This window comes from Dicentrarchus labrax, unplaced genomic scaffold (assembly GCF_905237075.1).
Source record: "Dicentrarchus labrax unplaced genomic scaffold, dlabrax2021, whole genome shotgun sequence".
NCBI classification, from domain to species: Eukaryota; Metazoa; Chordata; class Actinopteri; family Moronidae; genus Dicentrarchus; species Dicentrarchus labrax.
The window spans coordinates 16,505,662-16,525,230 of record NW_026136721.1 but is presented as its reverse complement, the minus strand read 5'-3'; the positions used below and the strand labels follow the sequence as shown (position 1 = coordinate 16,525,230).

Genomic DNA, 19,569 nt, shown 5'->3' with positions numbered 1-19,569 from the left:
ATCAATGTCAGTTAAAATTAGTTAAAGGAATAAACTAATATGTTTACCTTTCAGCGAGCACTCAGAAGACACAATGCCAGAAGTCAAGTCAGTATTCAGAGAAGTTCTGCCTAAACAAGGTTTGTACCACCAGCAGTCAGCTATTTGGACAGCAGGAGTCACAAACAAAAGCCTGTTTGTGGAGCTCAACATGTGAACTGTTTAGAAATTTGCAAAAGCTTGCAAAATTAGTCAGTGGGTGCTCTGTGCTGTGTGCTCCCTCTTTACAGTCTCTCTTACAGCTCAACAGCATCGACATTGTTGCTGTATAAACAGTTATATCATTTGGGTCAGTACCATGGATGGATAACAATGCATCAGTGGTGTTCAAAGTGTAATGCTTTTTACTGTGTGCCAGCTGTTCAGGGACAGAGCATCAGGTGTGCAAAATATCCACGTTTCATGCAGAGACAGTGATGAAGTAAAAACTGACTACTGGCTACTAGAACGACACAGTTTTGACTGCAAACCTGCCTCGCTGTGATGCTCACATTGCAGTACTTTAAGAGTTTATTTGTAGGTTGAACATTTCTCACTGCTAACGTGCTAGAGGTTTTTGTGAAAAATAGCAACAATCCAGCCAAATCTTTTTATTATCTTTGCATGTTTGCCAAGAATAGTTGATAAAATGTGAGAATTCATGTTGGAGTTAAGTGGTTTTTTTTTTTTTTTTTTTGTCTGTTTTGGCAACATCTACAGGGCAACTTTCCATGGAAGATGTCCCTACCATGATTCTGTGTAAGCCAAAGCTGCTCCCACTCAAATCAGTCACCCTAGAGAAACTGGAGAAGATGCAGATGGAGGCTCAAGAGGCCGTCAAACAGCAGGAACTAGCGACAAGGGAGCAATTGCAGTAGACGAAGGAATGATCAAATTGGCAGAAAATCCCTTCAGATGGATGGCACACACCCAGTGTTTTCCAGCACTGGCAGAACAAGTATTTGTATGGACAGTGAAGCGTAATGTCAAGATGTTGCAGATAAGCTAATGAAGTGGTGGTGTAGTCACCTGAGCTTAACCGCTCTTCAGATCTATAGTCTTGCTGTTAACTAGTCTGACTGCATGTCATTTGTAGGGATTACATCTATTGCTTGCCAGTTTTCCAGTGCAGTTGGCTACCAGGACCTGTGTACTTCTTCAGACTATTACATCCGTGATTTGGCATTAATGCGTACAAAAACAGCTTCAATGTTGAGTGAACATAGGTCAGAGCAATTCATGTGTCAGATAAGAGTTAAAGTTGCATGTAGTGAAGTGTTAACATTGTGACATTCACAAAAACCATTCTTGGATTATTTAACAGTGATTTTAATGAACAAACAAGGAGCAATACATGGTACATTTCACACACCAGTATCCCCCAGATATAAAAATAAACACTCTAAACACCATTTTGTGAAGTTACCCGACTGGTATTTGTTTTTGCACTGTACTTATGTCTCGACACCTTCAATAATGACATCTTTGTGTAATTTTAAAGGGTAAAAAGAAAAACAAAATGTCAAGCAAAGCATAGAAACAGCAGCTAGTTAGGGAGGCAGTATTGCATTTAACCAACATGCTCCCCTTTATTTTTTTTATACCCCTTTATAAAGCTCTTGACACAAAACCAGTCATCTCTGTACAAACACTGCTTTCTAGAAAACACAAAAGGAGTGGCAGTGAAATCAAGAAAATACTGTACAAAACAACACAGAATGACTGACACAGAGAGGTGTGGCACTTTAAGGGTTAGCTTATGTAAATATTTATACTGAAACACCTTGGAGAAAGCGATCTACTTCAGTTTCAATCAAAAGTGCAGTTTTTTTTTGTTTTGTTTTTTTGTACCTCACCTCCATTTCAGAAACGTACATTCTTTTGACTGTTAGAAGGGGAAAAATGTACCTGACTATTCTGAGAAATATGCAAGTAAAAAAGTAGCTCTTCTTTTCCGGAAATCTGGCACATAAAAAGAGCTCCTCAGTAGCTTTCAACTTTGACAACACCACCATCTCCCTCGCTGACAAATCTCTTCCGGCCCCTGACGAGAGACAGAACACATTAACAATCTGAGAACAAAAAAACCCTACAAACACAGGGAAACACATCTCCCTGCAGAGATGAGTGTAAGGTGTGTGAAAACCAGTAGCGTGCACTTACCGACAAGGACAAAGATCCCTTAACTTCACATCAATGATTCCCATACTGAAGCTCTTATCAACAAACTGCTCCAGTATGAAGTATGCACGAGGGACATCAATGTTGATTTCAGCAATGTCCATATAAACTCTTCCATAGCCCTGTGAAGGAAAACAAAGACAATGTATATGAAACAGTATCTTATAACAGGATAGTAACAAATGATGAAACAAGTACGTGCAGTTCATAATTCAAACACCAGGTGGCACCATACCCTTCTCATTTGGTCCACAGTGATGACAGAGGATGCAGAGAGAGACTTGAGTAGCTGCAGAACCATTTTGAATGTTTTCTCTCCTTTGGACTCCAACACCATCACGATCGCCTGAGGAAAGTGGCAAACATACTTACAGCCTAAAGTATTAATCCCCTCAACCTTTGCTCACTTACTGCAGTACAAAACATACTATTATTTTATCTACATAATTTAGATATAAAGACTTATTTAAGACCAAGCTGGGATGTTCTGCTACACAATAAAGCAAAGAGTTTACCTCATAGACAAACTCGTGGTGGAAATGGGGAACCTCCAGATCTCTCAGACATCTCTCAGCCTCCTTGCTGTCTCCAGATAGGATGTACTCCTTAAGCAGCAGGTTCATCTGACAGGACAGAGTAGGAAATTAAAATGATTAACTACAAACAGTTGTTAATAAAAGCACCAATCAGTTGTAATTGTAGGTAATTCTTATATATTTGTAGATGTGTTAAGACTCTAAGGAGAATAGACAGAGAAATGTCCTTCTCAAGAGTAGCCAGACATGTACATCTATACAGTAACACGTTTCTGTAGTACCACTTGTTTTTGAGAATTTGAGAAAAAGCTCTTTTTCATTGTGTACTTTGGCTTCTTCATGCTGGTGAACTGACTGAATCAGATAAAGCTTTCTAACAATAGTATAACAAGTCATAAATAACAGTTGTACTGAATTTTGGTTATAAAATGTGAAATGAACACCAACAAAAAATACATTATAGCTAGACTAACCAAATCTACTATATTACTCATCACAAACTTTACCTCTTTGATGAGCTGTGTGACAGGTCTCTGGCCCCCGCCTGTCCCCCACTGGTTGTCTATGCGTAAGCCACCCAGACTCATCTTCAGCAGCACCGCTGCCCGGTCTAGTGCTGCCCTGGAAGATTAAAGAACAGAATAAAAATAGGCATGGGTTGTGGGGCAAAGTTGTCACACTGCAACAGTAACTTCCATCCATACATCCATTACTGTCCCTTTCCCCTAGCTGCAGATCATCACACTGCTTCTCCTCTAATGTGCAGAAGTTCCAGCGTTGCTCATATTTGTTAAACCTGTTTTTGTTTTGTTTTTTGGACGCTGTGGCTCTGACAAACATCCCCTTTAGTAAAGGTTGCTTGCAATTGTCGAGAAACCTTTGTTTATCACATTGTTGTACTTTGGGTAGGACTTGATGCAATTATATTTGTTTAAAACCCTGACATAATCTCTAAATATTTTCATGAGAAAAGGATAACACAGGAAACTAAAATCAGAGCTAACAATCACATACCTTGTGTATTCACAGTCAACTCTGCCTTTGTAGCCCTCGATGTAGCTCTTGGACAATATTTGGTCGCTAACAGCGCGTGCAATGAATTGGCCCACCAACTGGAAAATAAACACAAAAGAGGGAAAACATGTAAACAAACCAAATCTTATGGCATAGCACCATGTTGAACATAGCAGTTTGACTGTAATCTGATTCTTACACCTGTTATTCTGTCTACTCATTATAAAGCAGGACCCATATTTATTGTATTATGTATTGCCCCTGCTGGTTTTACGAGAAGTCATCTTTGTCCTACTTTAGGAGTTAAGTTATAGATGTAACATTTCGTTACTGCAGTCTGGTTTGGGATTCTTCCAACCCATCTAGCCCCACACACACAGAGATGTTTAAGATGACACCATTAAGGGGAAAGAGGATGGTGAAAATGGTGTTGAAAAGAAAATATTCATGGTATGGTAAGTAATTATTAAGACATTAAGCACTGAGAAACCAGCAATCACATCATAAGATACCAGCCTTGTTGTATATGCTGACAGGCAATGTTTAGTTAGCTAACATAGCGTTAGCTTACCTGCTCCCTGAAAGCTGTAACTTCACATCATTGCTGATGCAATGTCATCTACCTTTTGTTGTTCACTTCACAAAGTAAATCCAGCATATTACCTACAAATATTCTAGTCTGCCATTAAATGCCACAGGAAGAACATGTAGAAGACGCTGACAAGTGCAGCTGTACAGGTGTTTTACTTACTTCTTACTTTTAGACTGCTCGTCTAGTCTAGATATAGATTGTCATTTAATCAACGCGAAATTAGTCGTCAGGAACATCCCTATCACCATGATGCAACTTATTCAGTTTCAAGACCAGTGGGCCCCCAAACACACTGACATTACAGAGGACAGTGGCCTCAGGGGCACGTGTGTGTTTGTTTACAGTAGTGTGAGCACATGATTTGGGGAAACGAAAGAGCTGGCTTTGCTCTTCTGGCCTCAACAAAGCTTGCGCTCATCACTCATCATTGTTCGTGTTCAGACGAGAGGCAGCTCAATCTCATCTGAACCGTGGCTGTGGCTAGACTGGCAGGCATATGAGGAGTGAAAAGAGGAGTGTGTGTGTGTGTGTGTGTGTGTGTGTGTGTGTGTGTGTGTGTGTGTGTGTGTGAGAAAAAGAGTGAAAGGGGTAGAGGGAGGAAGGAGTGGAGTCATGCCTTTTAAAATGGTAAATGGACTATACTTGTATGGCGCCTTTCTGTACAAGTGCTTCACCCATTCACACACATTCATAAAGCCCATACAGGCAAAGCCCATTACAAACAGAGACTGACACTTATTCATACACATTCATACGATACAGTGCATCAGGAGCAGTTTCGACATGCAGGGATTGACCCTGCCTACGAGCCAGGCTTCTGATTAATGGACACCCTGCTCTACCTCCTGAGCCACAGCTGCCCCACAGAGAACTGTGAGAGCTGGACCGAAATGACTAGTGGGCCTAGATGAGACAGTGAAGGGAGGACAACCAATAACCCTTTGAGTGCCCTTCGCTGAGCTTGCATTTTGCGAGTGCAGACACACAATGGCCAGAGATCTCATGTCTGTGCAGGCTGAAAAGGAAAGAGCTCAAAAAACACACACCACAAGATAGCTCTCTCACACCCACACCAGTTCGAACCACTGTGTTGTTCTCTTGTGCTCTGCAACACAACTGTGTAAAACCTCAGACAGCAAGCCAACTTTACACTGAGCGTGACGTGAATCGTGTATTTACCGATTACAGATAGGAGCTGGTTCTGCTGGTCAGTTCGTTCAAGATGTTAATGCTGTATTGTTTTGCTAATTGATCTACGGGTGTACACTGAGTTATCTCCAGGAGACTCACCTGCGGGGCTCCGGGTGTATCCAGGACAAGGTCGGGCAGCTCTCGGAGCAGTTTGTCGAAGGATTTTTCCATGTCACTGCGGGACAGAATGGACCCACACAGGTCAGCCAGCAGTCTGGAAGTGAGCTCCCGCTGGCTGGCTTTGGCCTCCAGGGCCATCGACACAGCCAGCGAGGGTACCTCGCTCCGCATGGGTCCCAGGTTCAGTTCTGCAAGCAGCTCCTGGATGTAGAGAGAGATGTTAACTTGGCACAGGCTTTATGGTTCATGTATTTAAATTCTTGTTATGTATCTGTGTTATTTATAAGCACAAGTTTACCAGCAGCTTGTTTCCTGCACTTACCGCTACTTCATTTGTATCTGCATGTTCAAAGTACTCTTGCACTATGGGGGTGACTGTCTTCTCAAAGTCCCTCTCATCCAGCGGGGGAACCACAGTCTCATACACACAGTTTTCCTGTTGAAACACAATCACATTCCAGGTCTTTCACAATTCCACATTGAAAGTGATTAATGCAGGGCTGTAATCATGGTATTCCAAACACTTCGTGTCTACTGAAGACACATCAGTACAACATCAACATCCCAGTCAGTACCTGAGCTTCGTCATAGTTGGGGTCTTTCTCATCTACTGCCTCCGGTTCATAAACTTCACCTGATCTGCCCCATACACCTTTCCCTCCAGCCCCACCTGTGGACAAAGGTCAGTGACAATGTAACACATGATATTTAACAAGTCACCATCACTCATGTTCAGGCAACATGATTAAAATAAAGCAAAGCCATGAGCAGTGTCATTTTCAAAAGACTTCGTGGCACACATATCTTGGTTACCTGACACAGGAGTTGTTTTGTGAAAAAAAGTTAAGTAGAAGCTTTTGAGAACATTGGGGTCACTTAATATAATGTACCTTAAATATAACACTTGAAAAACCTTAAAAGCCTTTTCAAAGCAGACATAATAAGAAGGGGGAGTGCTGAGGGTTACAGAGGATGGTGTCATGTGTCAAAGTACTGAGACAAAGAAACAGAAAGATGATGATAGAGCAGGGAAACATCTTTAATCTCAAATATCTTTAACAACATCTGTCAGATTAAATCTTATGGAGTAGTTTACACCCACTATAAAATGGGACTGCTTCCAGACAAATCCCAGATAGAATCAACTTTATCATCACATACAATCATACACAGTACAACGTATAGTGAAATTTGTAGAGAGCCTTGTAGTGTCAAGTCTCACTAATTATTTTCCAGTGTAGGTACAGTTCTAATGCCAGGAAGGAAATAACTGTAAAGAAAAGTCTGATGTATTTTTACAAAAGGTCAACCCGTAGGTCTTTACCTTTCTATTGAGTGTGCAGGCAGGTGTTCAGTGTTTTACCACACAATAGATCTCTGTACCCAAAAAAACCCCACAACCATTATTTATCTGACTTCCTCTTTCTGGGCTACAGTTTGTAATATGTGTTACTCTTCAGGAAGGTCTGTTCAGTGGACAACAAAAGTACAACTGTATTATTACACTAATCCCATTCTACATTGGTTAACCTAAAGAACAAACATGCTGTGATATAATCCCTCTATTACACAAACATACATCTGCTGGGTCTAAGGTCAGCACTAACAGATTGCAGACAGTTTAAGAAGCCCAATACCAAGCAGCTTGTGTCACATGCTTTTAAACCTCCATTAGTCCCACCCTGTATGTGGCTTATGACATGCTACTATATTTAGCGGAGCCCACATTAGTTGTGCAAACTTGTCTCACTTCAGCGTTAAAATGTGGCGTACGCTTTTTTTGCTCTCACCAGAGTTTCTCCTGCGACTGTCTTTCAAAACTGCAATGCATGAACATTTAATGCAACAGAGCTCAAATAACAGGGCTTCACTGGCAGGGCCAGTCTGTTCTGTTATATAACCAAAAAAAATGGACAGAAGCTGCGCCAACAGAAACTACACTTGCTCCAGTTCCACTGCCCATGGGGAGAGCAAAGTGACTGAACTGTACTGCAGTCTGCTGAGAGATATATGTTGGCGCTGCATACTGACATCACTGAATGAGGACCCGCACTGAGAGACAGCTGGACTATCAGAAGATGTTGACACAATTCTGATCTAAATACATTTGTGATGAGTCAGTGTTAGGGCTACTTATTAAATACAGTTATGTACAAGGAGAAGACAGGTCCAAGTATCCATCTTTGGTGTGATATAAATTCAATAAGGAACCCCTGTAAGCCATTATCCTATTTACCTCACACAATAAGAAACAAGACACAAAAACAGACAACCAATCAACTCAAACACAAGACAAAGAAATGCTCCATAAACAACTTTACACTTATTTACACAACTCCTCCTCAAGTGGTGAAACATGCATGTTCCATCCAGTGGCAGTATATCACTAACAAAAGTCACTTCTGGTACAGTTACACAAATATTGCCAAGATTATCATCCAACCTCGAGTGTAAATTTCCAGAAAAGCCTTGCTGATCAGATGGCAAGAAAAGGGTTCTTTTAAAACGGGTGCGAACTGCTTCAGATCACCTAACCATTTGTTTACATGCCAATTGGTTTATGGCTCCTAGAAGAAAAGCAATCAGGTGATGACAACAGCAGGTCACACAGTGATGAAGGCCTTCCCTTTATAACACTGAAACACCAGTGGCTCTTTGATAAACCTCAACTCGCCTGTGGCAAAGGTTAACTGAGCCATTTGATCTCTTTAGCAGCACAATGTTAACAGAATATTACCATGCTATCACATTAAAAACTTCTTTAGTCCTTTAAAACGTTAAATCTTCCTACCTTTTTTTGGCAGACCTCTTCCCTTGCCCAATCGGGACTTTCTGTCTAGCAGCTTGCTCTTGGGGCTGGTGGGTGCCACCGAGGTTCCCCTGACCACATCCCCGTTGTCGCTGAGAGAGTCCCCCCTGCCAGAGTCCCGAGAGGAGTTCTTCCTCAGTCTCCGCTTGGCCTTCGCCTTGAGACGCGCCTCGTGGATGCTGTTGCTAGACGAGGACAGCCAGTTGCCATTGATCTCATTGTTGATGTTTTTGTTGGCGATAACTGGTGCACCATTTTCTTCGTCTCCAGATGCAAAGGAGTCACTCAGGTCCCCTGCCTCTGTTGGAAAAAATTAGGGGCAAGTTTCAGTTGAGTAGCTTTTATGTGCAGAACAGATCAGGGAGACTAGAGCTGATGCATAAAATGTTATTTGTTGTATTAATCTGAGTGGGGGGCCACGTGCACATACAATAAAGAGACTGGATTATACTGTTTTTATCTGAAGTCACAAAAAGCTTCAAAATGTAGGATGAGCAGCAGCAGAATATAATCAATGTCAAATTCAACATCACCAAACCTGCAGGCAGTGCAAGAAAATAAGCAATAAACCACTTCCGCATGAAAAAGTCCCAGTGCCCCACATCAGACAGCTGATGAAGCATTTAAATCGCTGTGTAGCTCTCACTTACCGACAGGGTTTGCGTTCAGCCAGGCCTCGCAGTCAGTTGCCATGTTTCACAGTAGAAAAGAGATTCTCCGTGCACAAAAAAACTAAAGGATTTCAAGTGAGACCTGCAACGTTGAAGAGGAAACAGACACTTTATATGCAGACATGCGACAATAACATGCCCAGACATGCTGCAACGCAACAAGCTTCCCCTCCCCCTCCTATCCATTCAAAGTCACACTGTTGGTAAACAATGGCCAACGTCGCGTTAGCTTGAATGTTCACTGTCAAACAAATAGTTACATCGGAAGACCAAACTCCAGAGTAGATAACTGCACATATACAAACGATTACTACTCACACAGGGACTCACAGTGCAGTTTACAGACTGTTAATACACCGATAAACGTCGTTGACTGGCTGTTTATCGTCAGTAAAAGATTACATCGAACTGTACACAGTCCGCTAGCTCTGTGTACATCTGTTAGCTAACATAGAAACAATCCTTAAATCCTTGACAACACTGACATGTAAAATATGCATTTGTATCCCCCTTTCTCCGTCGATTGAATAACTCACAATAAACGTACTGACCGTCTGTTGTGTCTAAGCTTCAAACTCTGACACGAACCCTGTTGTTTTTGTTTTATCTACCCAGCAACGCAGGCACGTAGATCAGTGTATGAGAGATCTGATTGGCTGGAGGTGTGTGGGCTTTTTAAAACATGGACCAATGAAAATGCAACACGGGATTTCCTTCTCGCATATTCTGTGAGGGTCTGTGTGTCTGATGAACTGCTGCCCCCTATCTGTGATACTGTAGCACCACTCTTTATCAGCTACAACATGCTGGATCATTGATAATGAGATTGATTGATTGATTGATTGATTGATTGATTGACTCTGTTATTCTGGCCATAGCCCCAGGAAGTTAACTTAAGTATATTACATTGTGTAAACCTACTGTTTGAGTAAGCTGACTGAATGTCTTAAATTGGGGTTTTTTAATATAAAAAGGAGAATAATTTTGGACAAGATTAATGTTAAATATCTAAACTGAGTTTTAGACATTATTTAGACCTATAGATTTAATTTTAGCTCCCAAATGTGTTTTTTGCCTCAACACATGGGGGAGCTATTTTACAACACTCCCACACACGCTGGTGTAGAAAATGGATTTGTGTGTTGTACCGCTGTTTGTGGGTGCTGTTCATGACTGTATTACCATTACAGGCTACCTCATTGTATTCAAAAAGCAAAAACGTTTGTAGAATCTAGTTTAAAATGTTTATTGAAGTTTTTTTTTGCATCAAAAAAATCATATGAAAAGTTTGTCAAAGAAAACAACACTATCATTGATGTCACAGGATCAGCATTCACAGTATACAAAAACAAATTCTGGCTTGATAATCCTGAACAAATCACTGTAACATCAAACACTGCATGTTTAACTGATAAATTAAATACATGGTCCAGTTTAAGGTCTTCAATATTTAAGGCATTTAATATATTGGCAAATATGACTGGGATTGTCTTATTGAATTAAATCCAACATAAAACTTCCAGAAAATAAAGATCTTTTGCATAGTTGCATCATTATCAAATCAAATGATGAACATTTTCACCTGACAGACAGATACTGTAGTGCACAAACTGGCACAGATAAAAGACATTGAGCAAGAGTCTTTAAAGCCCCAGACATAAATAAAAATGTAAATGTTGTGTACTTAAAATCTGTTCAACAAATACAACAAACCTGAGAATCAGCCTCAGTTTTTTTAACTGAGTAAAAACATTCCTTGGCACATATTTCAAGTCATTTTGCAGCTGTAAAAGTATGACTGTTGCTAGGAGTATAACTAATATAAACTCAGAGAAGGGACTAACATAAGCCCTTACTGAAAAAGCTTCTTAGTAATTACAATCATTGTAAATACATTCCCATTCCAAAAAATATCACACACAATCCAATTAAATAAACTGTAAGAAAATGTATAAACCCCCCAAACATTGCAATTAAATATTGTAGCCTCTCTATTAATGACACTTCAGGTATGTACAAGATTGAGAGCATCTATAGCTGGGACAGTCAGTGCCATTGAAGACATTCAAGCATCCCTCCCCCAAAATATCAAAACCAGTGCAATAGTCCACACACTCTAGCTTCCATGTGTCACATTATCCACGCTGTTGTTGTCCGCAGGCTTGCACCAACATACATGAATCTTCTCCTCTGCTGCTAGTTGATGTCACTGTGCAGCCGCAGGTTCAGCAAGCACGCCCGACAGACCCTCCTCTGCCAGCTGGGACAGGTATTTCTGAGGACGAGTGGAGAAAAAGAAAAAGAACATGAATATAAATATAAATATAAATATATATACATTATTGGTCTGACTGCACACATGTATTTACTCAAATATCAGAGAATGAAAGACTATCAATCAGAAGCTACCTCTTCTTCTTATTCTGTTTTTTTTACTACAATGAAATGCTTTGTTGTATAAGAAAATCAATATATACTGAACAAATTTAAAATGTGGAAACAAATTCACAAAAACCAAAACATATGGAGTGTTGAAGTTAAAGTAAAGTAAAGTAAGTAAAGTCAAACATAAACCTGTAGTCAAAAAGAGGACAAAAACGAATCTAAATCTATTAAATACCAGAACATGCACGCAAACACACACACACACACACACACACACACACACACACACACACACACACACACACACACACACACACACACAGAGCTTTGACAGACAGCACAACTGTTTAAAACAGGTTTTTTTTCCTTTGGAATGTAATCCATCAAATGTTAGGGAATCTCTGCCCGGCTTGCCTCAGCTGTGCTGCCCGGGACGAGAGAAATGTAAGATGGCTTGGTGCTGAATGGCCAAAAATCAGAAACCTAATACAGTTTCAAGTATACATGCAATGTCTATGTTCATTTGTTTGTGTGTGTGTGTGTGTGTGTGTGTGTGTGTGTGTGTGCGTGTGTGAGCTAAGATGTGTAAGTATATATTAATGCGTTGTCTGAGGATGTGTGATTGTAGTTGTGCATTTCCTCTTTCAATTAATCTGTTGATTATTTTTTCAATTAACCATTTAATCTGTTAAATTTCAGTAAATAGAAAAAAATGGCCACCAAAAGTTCCCAGAGCCTCAGCTGATGTCTCAAATTGTTTGATTCACAGCACATTTAATTTAATGTCATATATACACCTTCAAATTTGGGGAAACGGAACCACCTAATTTATGGCATTTTCCCTGACAAATGGCGATAACAAGTGTATTGATAATTATGAATTACTATACATTATGAACATAAATATTAAAAGTTCTGTTGATTGTTGATTATTTAATTGTTTTAACACTATTGTGCATATTGCCATGTTACTATCTAGCAAGAAAAAAATGTAGATACAAAATATGAAACAACTCAACATATTATTATGCTTTGACTGTATTACTGACAGTTACATTAGTTTGACCCTCATGTCGACTGTAGTCCTGTTTAGAAATCAGCACTTTTGTTTAAACATTTCAAATAAGATTTATGCCCAAAATAAAACGAACATGAGAATAAAAGTAAAGAAAATGAATATAACGTGTATGTGCTGAATGTTTGAGTATGAAAACATTACTCATCAACCCAGAAACAGGTGGTGTTAAAAACGTTGCTACCAGACCACACTGACTGTGGACCACACCGGCAGTGCCCTCAGTACAGTGCAGGCGTACACATGTGAATTTTTAATACTATATTTGCTGGTACAAAAGGAGTGATAGCAAATGCACAGACAGACATGTTGTATATGTGCATACAGTGCACACACACACACACACACACACACACACACACACAAACATTTACTGTTAGATACACATATCTACCTCAGCGAGGGTTGGGATGCTCATAAAATTCAGGGAGGAAATAATTAACAAAATGTGGAAATGTATGATTTCAGGTCACTGTGCAGTGTGTGTACCTGTAGGTTCCTGTAGTGTACAGTGCTGCGGCAGTGAGTGGTCTTTGCGGTGTCCTCACTGGTATAGAAAAGTCCGCACAGTTTGCAGTAGAAGCCGGTCCTCGGCACGATGAACTCCACTCCTGTTAGACAGCGAACACAACAATTAGATTACAGCCCCAAAAATCAGCACCTGACAAACGCACCTGTCATCATTTTGACTAAATGCTGCATGTTTTACGTGCATTTTTTTTTTTAATGAATCCAAATTCTGGAAAAGAAAAAAAGTTAAAATATAGTTTATTTTATTTACTTTAAATCTTTTATCCTCCTTTTTTTTCATTTTTTTGTCATTCTTATTTATTCAAATAGATTTTTCTATCAACACTGACAGAGAAACGAAACAACGCCTCTGTCAATTACAGGCTAAAAAATGTTAACTTCTCCTGGTGCACCTCTAACTACATCACTCTCTCTGAGGCCAATTTGATCGATTCTTGTCAACAAAAAAAAATTCTAAATTAAAGAAAATGATATTAAAATGAATAACAATAAATATATATCACTGAAAAGGATGACAAAAGCACCAAAATTAAATTTTTTCTTTAAGTGTTTTGTGTCACTCAGATATGAAAGACTTAGGCGTTCATAGCGAGACTCTTCACATTCAGCGCCACACCACGGACACGCCTTTTGATGCACAGTAAATATTTGATTAACTTTTGATCACCAATGTGTCTACATTGCAGTGATCGAATTTGAAGTTAATCCGATAAAATCTGTAGGAGGAGTTAGTTAAAATTAAAGCCCTGAAATGCCGGAAATGGCATCACAGTTTAACATGTGATTCAAAATGGCCAACTTTGACGGTACGCCACAGACACGCCCTTCAACGTACAGTCATAAATAGCACAGATATAACAGCAAAAGGGGGGAGTCCGTTCAAATCAAGCTAAAGCACAAAAAAAAAAAAAAAATTTTTTTCCCCCCCCCCCACCCCCCCCTTCAACGTACAGTCATAAATAGCACAGCGTTTAATCAGCAACATTTGCTGACTGTACTGACCAATTTTGAAGGAGATCACATAAATTCCCTAGGAGGAGTTTGTTCAAATACATGGCAAAAATTTGCTGAAAGTGAAAATCAAAATCAAAATGACTGACTTTCTGTGGGGTTTGGGTCCAGGAGGCTTTTTTGAATGTCCTAACTTGCTATATATGCCTGCCAATTTTCATTCATGTCCCCTAAACAGGACACCGGGGCTGGTTTTTTGAAAGTTTGTAGGGGGCACTATCGAGCCATTTTGACACACACACACAGGCAACATCCATATGAAATGTAAAATGCTGCCATGTGGGACATGTGTGCCAAGTTTCATGAGGTGTTGAGCCTGTTTAGCCCGCACAAAATGCGATCAAATGTTAAAACAACAAGGTGATGCTCGCTGTGTCACTACGGCAACACGGTTCAATAAAAATTCATAAGATTCGTAAGATGTCATTGTCAACATTCTAAGGGTCTTCTGACCTAATTTCAGCTAGATGTGTTCAATCTGCTGGGAGAAATACATTAAAGTGTAATAAATTCCACCACTAGATGGCGCTCTCACTATTAGAACATAGATGAGTTCAGGGAGGGACTCTTATCAGGCAAGAGAAGTTTGGAGCCAAATGGACAATGTACAGTCAAGTTATAACGAACTTGTGTGTTCTGGCGGTACATCAAAATTTGATGCCACACCACAGACGCCCCACTCACCACAGTCATCACATATCACCAACAATGTGTTTTGCATTTCATAAGTAAATTTCAGCTGGATCTGATCATCCTGCTAGGAGTAGAACATGAAAGTATAAAACGTTATACTTCCTGTTGCCACTAGGTGGCGCTCTCACTATTACTGATTATTATCACATAGACGTGTTCAGGGCGGGACTCTAATTGAACATGTGAAGTTTTGTTGCAGTCGGATCATGTACGCCGAAGTTATGACAACTTTCTGTTTTCATGGTGAAGCTTCGAAAATGGACGCCACGGGACGCCACGATCTTGACACTGGCTCGGTCCCTAATAATAATAACTTATATAGCACCTTTCAAAAACAAAGTTACAAAGTGCTTTACAATAAAACATGAAAACATAAAATATAAAAGCAATGAGCTCCAGAACTTAAAGTACAAACAAGACAAAAGAAGACAATAGATGCAAATGCTATCAGTTAAGAAAAAGCCAAATGAAAATAGTGAAAATAAAAAGTGAACAAAATTGCAACAACAACCAGATGACTCATCGGCGTTCAATTAGTTTCAGCCATGCTATCAATGGACACAGTTTGTTCTGGGCACACACACACACACACATTCATTCTCAGGACATCATACTACAGAAATAGCCTCACTCTTGTGTCTGTCCTGTGGTTTATTGTTGTTACACTGCACCAGGGCTTATGTAAGTCTCCACGCAGCAGGCCCGACACTTGCCATGTGCTTGTCTGTGTCATTCTAGCCCTAATAATAATACGCGTCTCTCAGGGGTGCATTTCACAACCTGCTCACGGAAATAGGTTAGCAACTGGCCAAGCAATTCCAGCCAATTAGAGTGCTAATGCAACAGGTTGTCAGTGCACTTATTAATGGTGTACATGATAACAATTTATCTTTAGGACTAAGACCACAGGCTCAAGACTCTGTGAACCTGTCTGTATCTGTGACAATGATTAAATATAGACTCTGTTTAATCCCGCCAGAGAAATCTGATACAGTTTTCATCATTATTGCTACTCTTCAACTTTTTTGCTTCACCTGATATTTGCTGACCAAACAAGAACTATATTCTGTGTACATTTGAGAATTTGCTTACCCAAAGGGATGCTGTGTTCACTGACAGCTTTGTCTTGCTCACAAGATGGCGAGGGGGCCTCGATCTCTGTGAAAGGCAGAGGAATTATGGGAAAGGCAGGATGCACAAAACCTTAAAAATGGTTTGCCTTTATTTAACGGATTGACTTTTACTCAACCATACGTGTACATTTTTTTAGAAAAGTTTAGGACATTACATAACAGAATTACTAGATATATCTGAAACAATATAGTTAGAAATAAAAAATACCAATCTGTTTGCAACAATCAAGAAATGAATATCGTCTATAGTGTACCAACTACAAACCATTTGTCCGATACACCCTATGTGAAACTCTGAACCTTTTTATCTTGCAAACTGCTGTTTGTGTCTGTGTATGAGTGTAGCAAAGTCATGATTAACTGTTAGGCAATCACTTAAATTAAACAAACCGTAATAAGGGAATGATGATAGGGTAAGAAGTTACATTTCACAAACAAAAAGTATGTTTGTCAAACAATAACTTGTACCTGATGTTATTGTTGCTATAACTGTTTGTCCTGTTCATACTAGCCGTGAAGAGATCTCAGTATAAGAGAATAGGGACAAAATTCACAGACCTCGTTCTGTTCAGATACAATCTGAAGTTCATCTGCAGCTAATATGAGGCTTCAGCACCCTGAATAAGTCAAATCTGTTGATATCTTCCACAGTTAGTGGCAAAATTGCATCTTTTTTTTTTTTTTTTACTATTCCTCCACTGGAGCTCAACAAGGAAACACTGTTAAGAGAAAAGAGGGAATTTGATACCAGAACTTCAGAATGCATTTTTGTACTAAACTTAAATACTGGATTATAATTATTAAATGAAAGATTATGAAATACATTATCAAAACAGTTGACAACTGACTAATTGATTGACTAATCTATCTAGAAAAAATCTATCTTTTGCCTAATGTAACATAACACTGGATCTTGTGGTTCTACGTGTTTGACATCTCTTTTGAAAAGTACCTTTTTTAAGACTGCCATCCTTATGTTGAGCTCCATTATTTACAGTTTCTGTGACCTGTCCTTCTTCCAGGGGTTTGCTGTCCTTTGATCCATCCATGTGATTTTCCATTGACTCTTCTGATGTCCCACTTTTGATTACTTTATCCTCTAAACATGTCTCCTCCAGCGCAGCCTTGAACTCCTCATTGGGGAAGTCACTAAGTTTAGTGGCTGGTAGCTCAGGAGCCACTGGACACTGGGGCCACTGGAGTTTCTGCTCTTCAGGACTGGCTGCAGTTAAAACATTCTCTGGTTTCTCAGTTACAGATGTTTCTGCCTGGTCACCAACATCCTCACTGAACTTTTCCTGATTAGACTTCTCTTTAGATGCCTCCTGCGCCTCCAAGGAGGAAGAAGTAGGTGGTAGTATCTGCTTCTCCACTGCATCTTCCTCTACAGACACTTTGGTGCAGGATGCATACTTTTCCAGCTCAGGAAGGTCTGGCTCAATAATGGAATCATCCTCCCCTCCCACTTCATCTACAGTGACCAGCTCCTCCATGTTCTTAGGATACCAACACTCTTCATCAGTGTCATCTCCACTTTCCCACGTCTTCACCTTAGAAAATAGATCAAGAAAATAACTGTTAACAACTACAGTAGTAGCAGGTACATGTTTACAGTTAACCTGTGAGGTTAAATAAGGGCCTGAAAGAGTTTGAATATTTATTAAAAATCAGATTAATTACTTACAGTGTCTCTACCTTTACTACATTCAGTAGCCTCTTTTGGCTTATTACTTTGCTGAGGTGACACAGATTTCTCTTTTGACTGACGATCCTGGGAAAAGAAAAGACTTAGCAGCTAGAAGGATGTGCAATGTTTACAACAATAACGTTCATATACAAAAGTTACTCACAGTGTTTTCAGTAGCATGCTCTCGCTCATGTTTTTCCGCCGTGGTGTGCCTCCTACTTGTCTTTTTGCTCCTGCCCCTGTCTGGTGAACTCTGCCTCTTGTCTTCTAGGGTTCTGCGAAGTGACTCCTCGGCCATCTCAAACTCAGAATGCCTCGATCTACTGTGGTAGTCACCAGCATCCCTCCTCTTTGCCTTTGCATCATGTCTTTGGTATGGAGGTCTGGGCGGCTTGTCTGACTTGTACATTTGTTCCTTCATGTAGAAGTCATCCTCCATGTTCCTGTAAGAGTGGAAGGACATGCCTTGAGGGCTGCCTCTTGGGTGCCAGTCTCTGTTGCCCCTCATCCCTTCACCACCTCCTACTCCCCGCTCATCTGCAGATCTCGAGTTGATGTGATCTAAGGGTTTCTGGTAAGCTTTCCGACGGTCAGCTGTCCGTCCATTAGGGCGATCGTCTTCCACGCAGCCCCCGTTCCTCCATGGGTCGTCCCTCTCCCTTTCGTCCTCACCCCTTCTTAAGTGTGATGACCAATCCCAAGAGCCCCGACGGGGGCCAAGGCCATTGCTGCTTCTCTCTGGACCCCTGCATGATGCCCCCTGGGGGCTGTGGGCTGAGCTGCATGATGTAAAACTGGGGCTGTGTGAATGAGGACTCAGAGAGCGGCTGATAGGGCTGCGGGAGCGTGCCCTCTCTGGCATGTAGCTGGAGGGAGATGATACAGTACCTTAGACACAGATTATATGGACAAAACCTAAAGCTGCACTTTGTGTTGTAATTTTTGAGATCAGAAACATCACTCTGATTCTCAAGTGCTTAAATAATAATCTTTGACATTTTGCTTTCCTCAACGAGTGACCCAAAGAACTCAGCTGTACAAAAACAGGCACTTGAGACTGAAATGAGAATAAAAAGTTGCCTCACTGTTCAAGTTCTTGCATCTCGTCTCTTTCCCGCTGAGAACTGATATCCTGGATGATCGATTGAACATCTTTACCTGGTTTCTATACAGAAAAGAAGTTCAAGTTTAGTAAATGGCCAACACATAACACATAACCTGCTGTTTACTTTGTTCTCAGTCTCACCTTGAGTTGCAGCTCCTTGTACCTCTTAGACATTCGTATGAGAAGTTTCTGATTGTTGATCATAGCTGGAGTAAGTTGATAGTATTGAACCATAGCCTGAGCTGCTTCAACGTACGCCATCTCCAGAAATGCCTGATGGTAGAATAAAAAATTCTGTAAACAATAATCCCCTTCTGACAGTTATGGTCTTTCTTGCTGGACATCTACAGAAACATATTTCACATCTCACATGTCAGACTGGGATGCAAGCAAATCTTCGAAAATCATTATCACAAGCTATCACATTTCATTACCATCATAAATCACCAGAACAGTTGCTTTAGTCCATGTAACCAATACCATGATTTTAGTATGAATGCTTTAAATTCGATAGGGGTGATGTTAATGTTGCTGTTTACTTCTGATAACTGAAACCTGGGAGCCTGAGGGAGCTGTCATGTACTAGTAGTTAAACAGCCAGTAAGTTATGACAAAGTACGTGATATCTCATAACAGCTGCAGCAGAAAAAAAGCTGTTGATAACCATAAATATGCACATAGATAATTTGGTGATTTGCATTTTGACACATTGAAAATTCACAGGATCATCAGGAGCTTATCTGGACAGAAGTCTGTGCAAACACACACGCTGAGTGAGACTTCAAAGAGGATTTTTATTTTGACACAAGGAAGTGTG

The 19,569-nt window shown here is 40.2% G+C and overlaps 2 protein-coding genes across 4 annotated transcripts in view; both read right to left on the bottom strand.

Moving 5' to 3' along the window:
* Positions 1-1,331: 1,331 nt before the first annotated feature.
* pdcd4b (programmed cell death 4b) lies at positions 1,332-9,779 on the bottom strand. 2 transcript variants are annotated; one of them, XM_051384999.1, is made up of 12 exons: positions 9,669-9,779; positions 9,112-9,214; positions 8,444-8,761; positions 6,228-6,322; positions 5,975-6,088; positions 5,632-5,853; positions 3,750-3,847; positions 3,242-3,356; positions 2,715-2,822; positions 2,435-2,545; positions 2,182-2,321; positions 1,332-2,062 (listed from the first exon to the last, which is right to left on the bottom strand). In XM_051384999.1, exons 2-12 carry the CDS (start codon positions 9,152-9,154, stop codon positions 2,002-2,004), a joined length of 1,425 nt encoding a protein of 474 aa, XP_051240959.1. In that variant the 5' UTR covers positions 9,155-9,214; positions 9,669-9,779; the 3' UTR covers positions 1,332-2,001. The 2 variants fall into 2 exon arrangements, with proteins under 2 accessions (XP_051240959.1, XP_051240958.1); XM_051384998.1 differs by having other exon boundaries at positions 9,684-9,779.
* A 583-nt stretch (positions 9,780-10,362) lies between these two features.
* The window catches only part of rbm20 (RNA binding motif protein 20), a 49,905-nt gene continuing 40,698 nt past the window's right edge, over positions 10,363-19,569 (bottom strand). For both annotated transcript variants that reach the window (XM_051385349.1, XM_051385348.1), the window contains exons 7-14: positions 18,894-19,025; positions 18,733-18,812; positions 17,811-18,513; positions 17,645-17,731; positions 16,913-17,510; positions 15,920-15,985; positions 13,082-13,203; positions 10,363-11,407 (exon numbers count right to left, since the gene is read on the bottom strand). In XM_051385349.1, the coding sequence (XP_051241309.1) occupies positions 11,339-11,407; positions 13,082-13,203; positions 15,920-15,985; positions 16,913-17,510; positions 17,645-17,731; positions 17,811-18,513; positions 18,733-18,812; positions 18,894-19,025 (1,857 nt within the window). In that variant the 3' untranslated portion in view covers positions 10,363-11,338. The remainder of the gene's footprint in view (positions 11,408-13,081; positions 13,204-15,919; positions 15,986-16,912; positions 17,511-17,644; positions 17,732-17,810; positions 18,514-18,732; positions 18,813-18,893; positions 19,026-19,569) is intronic.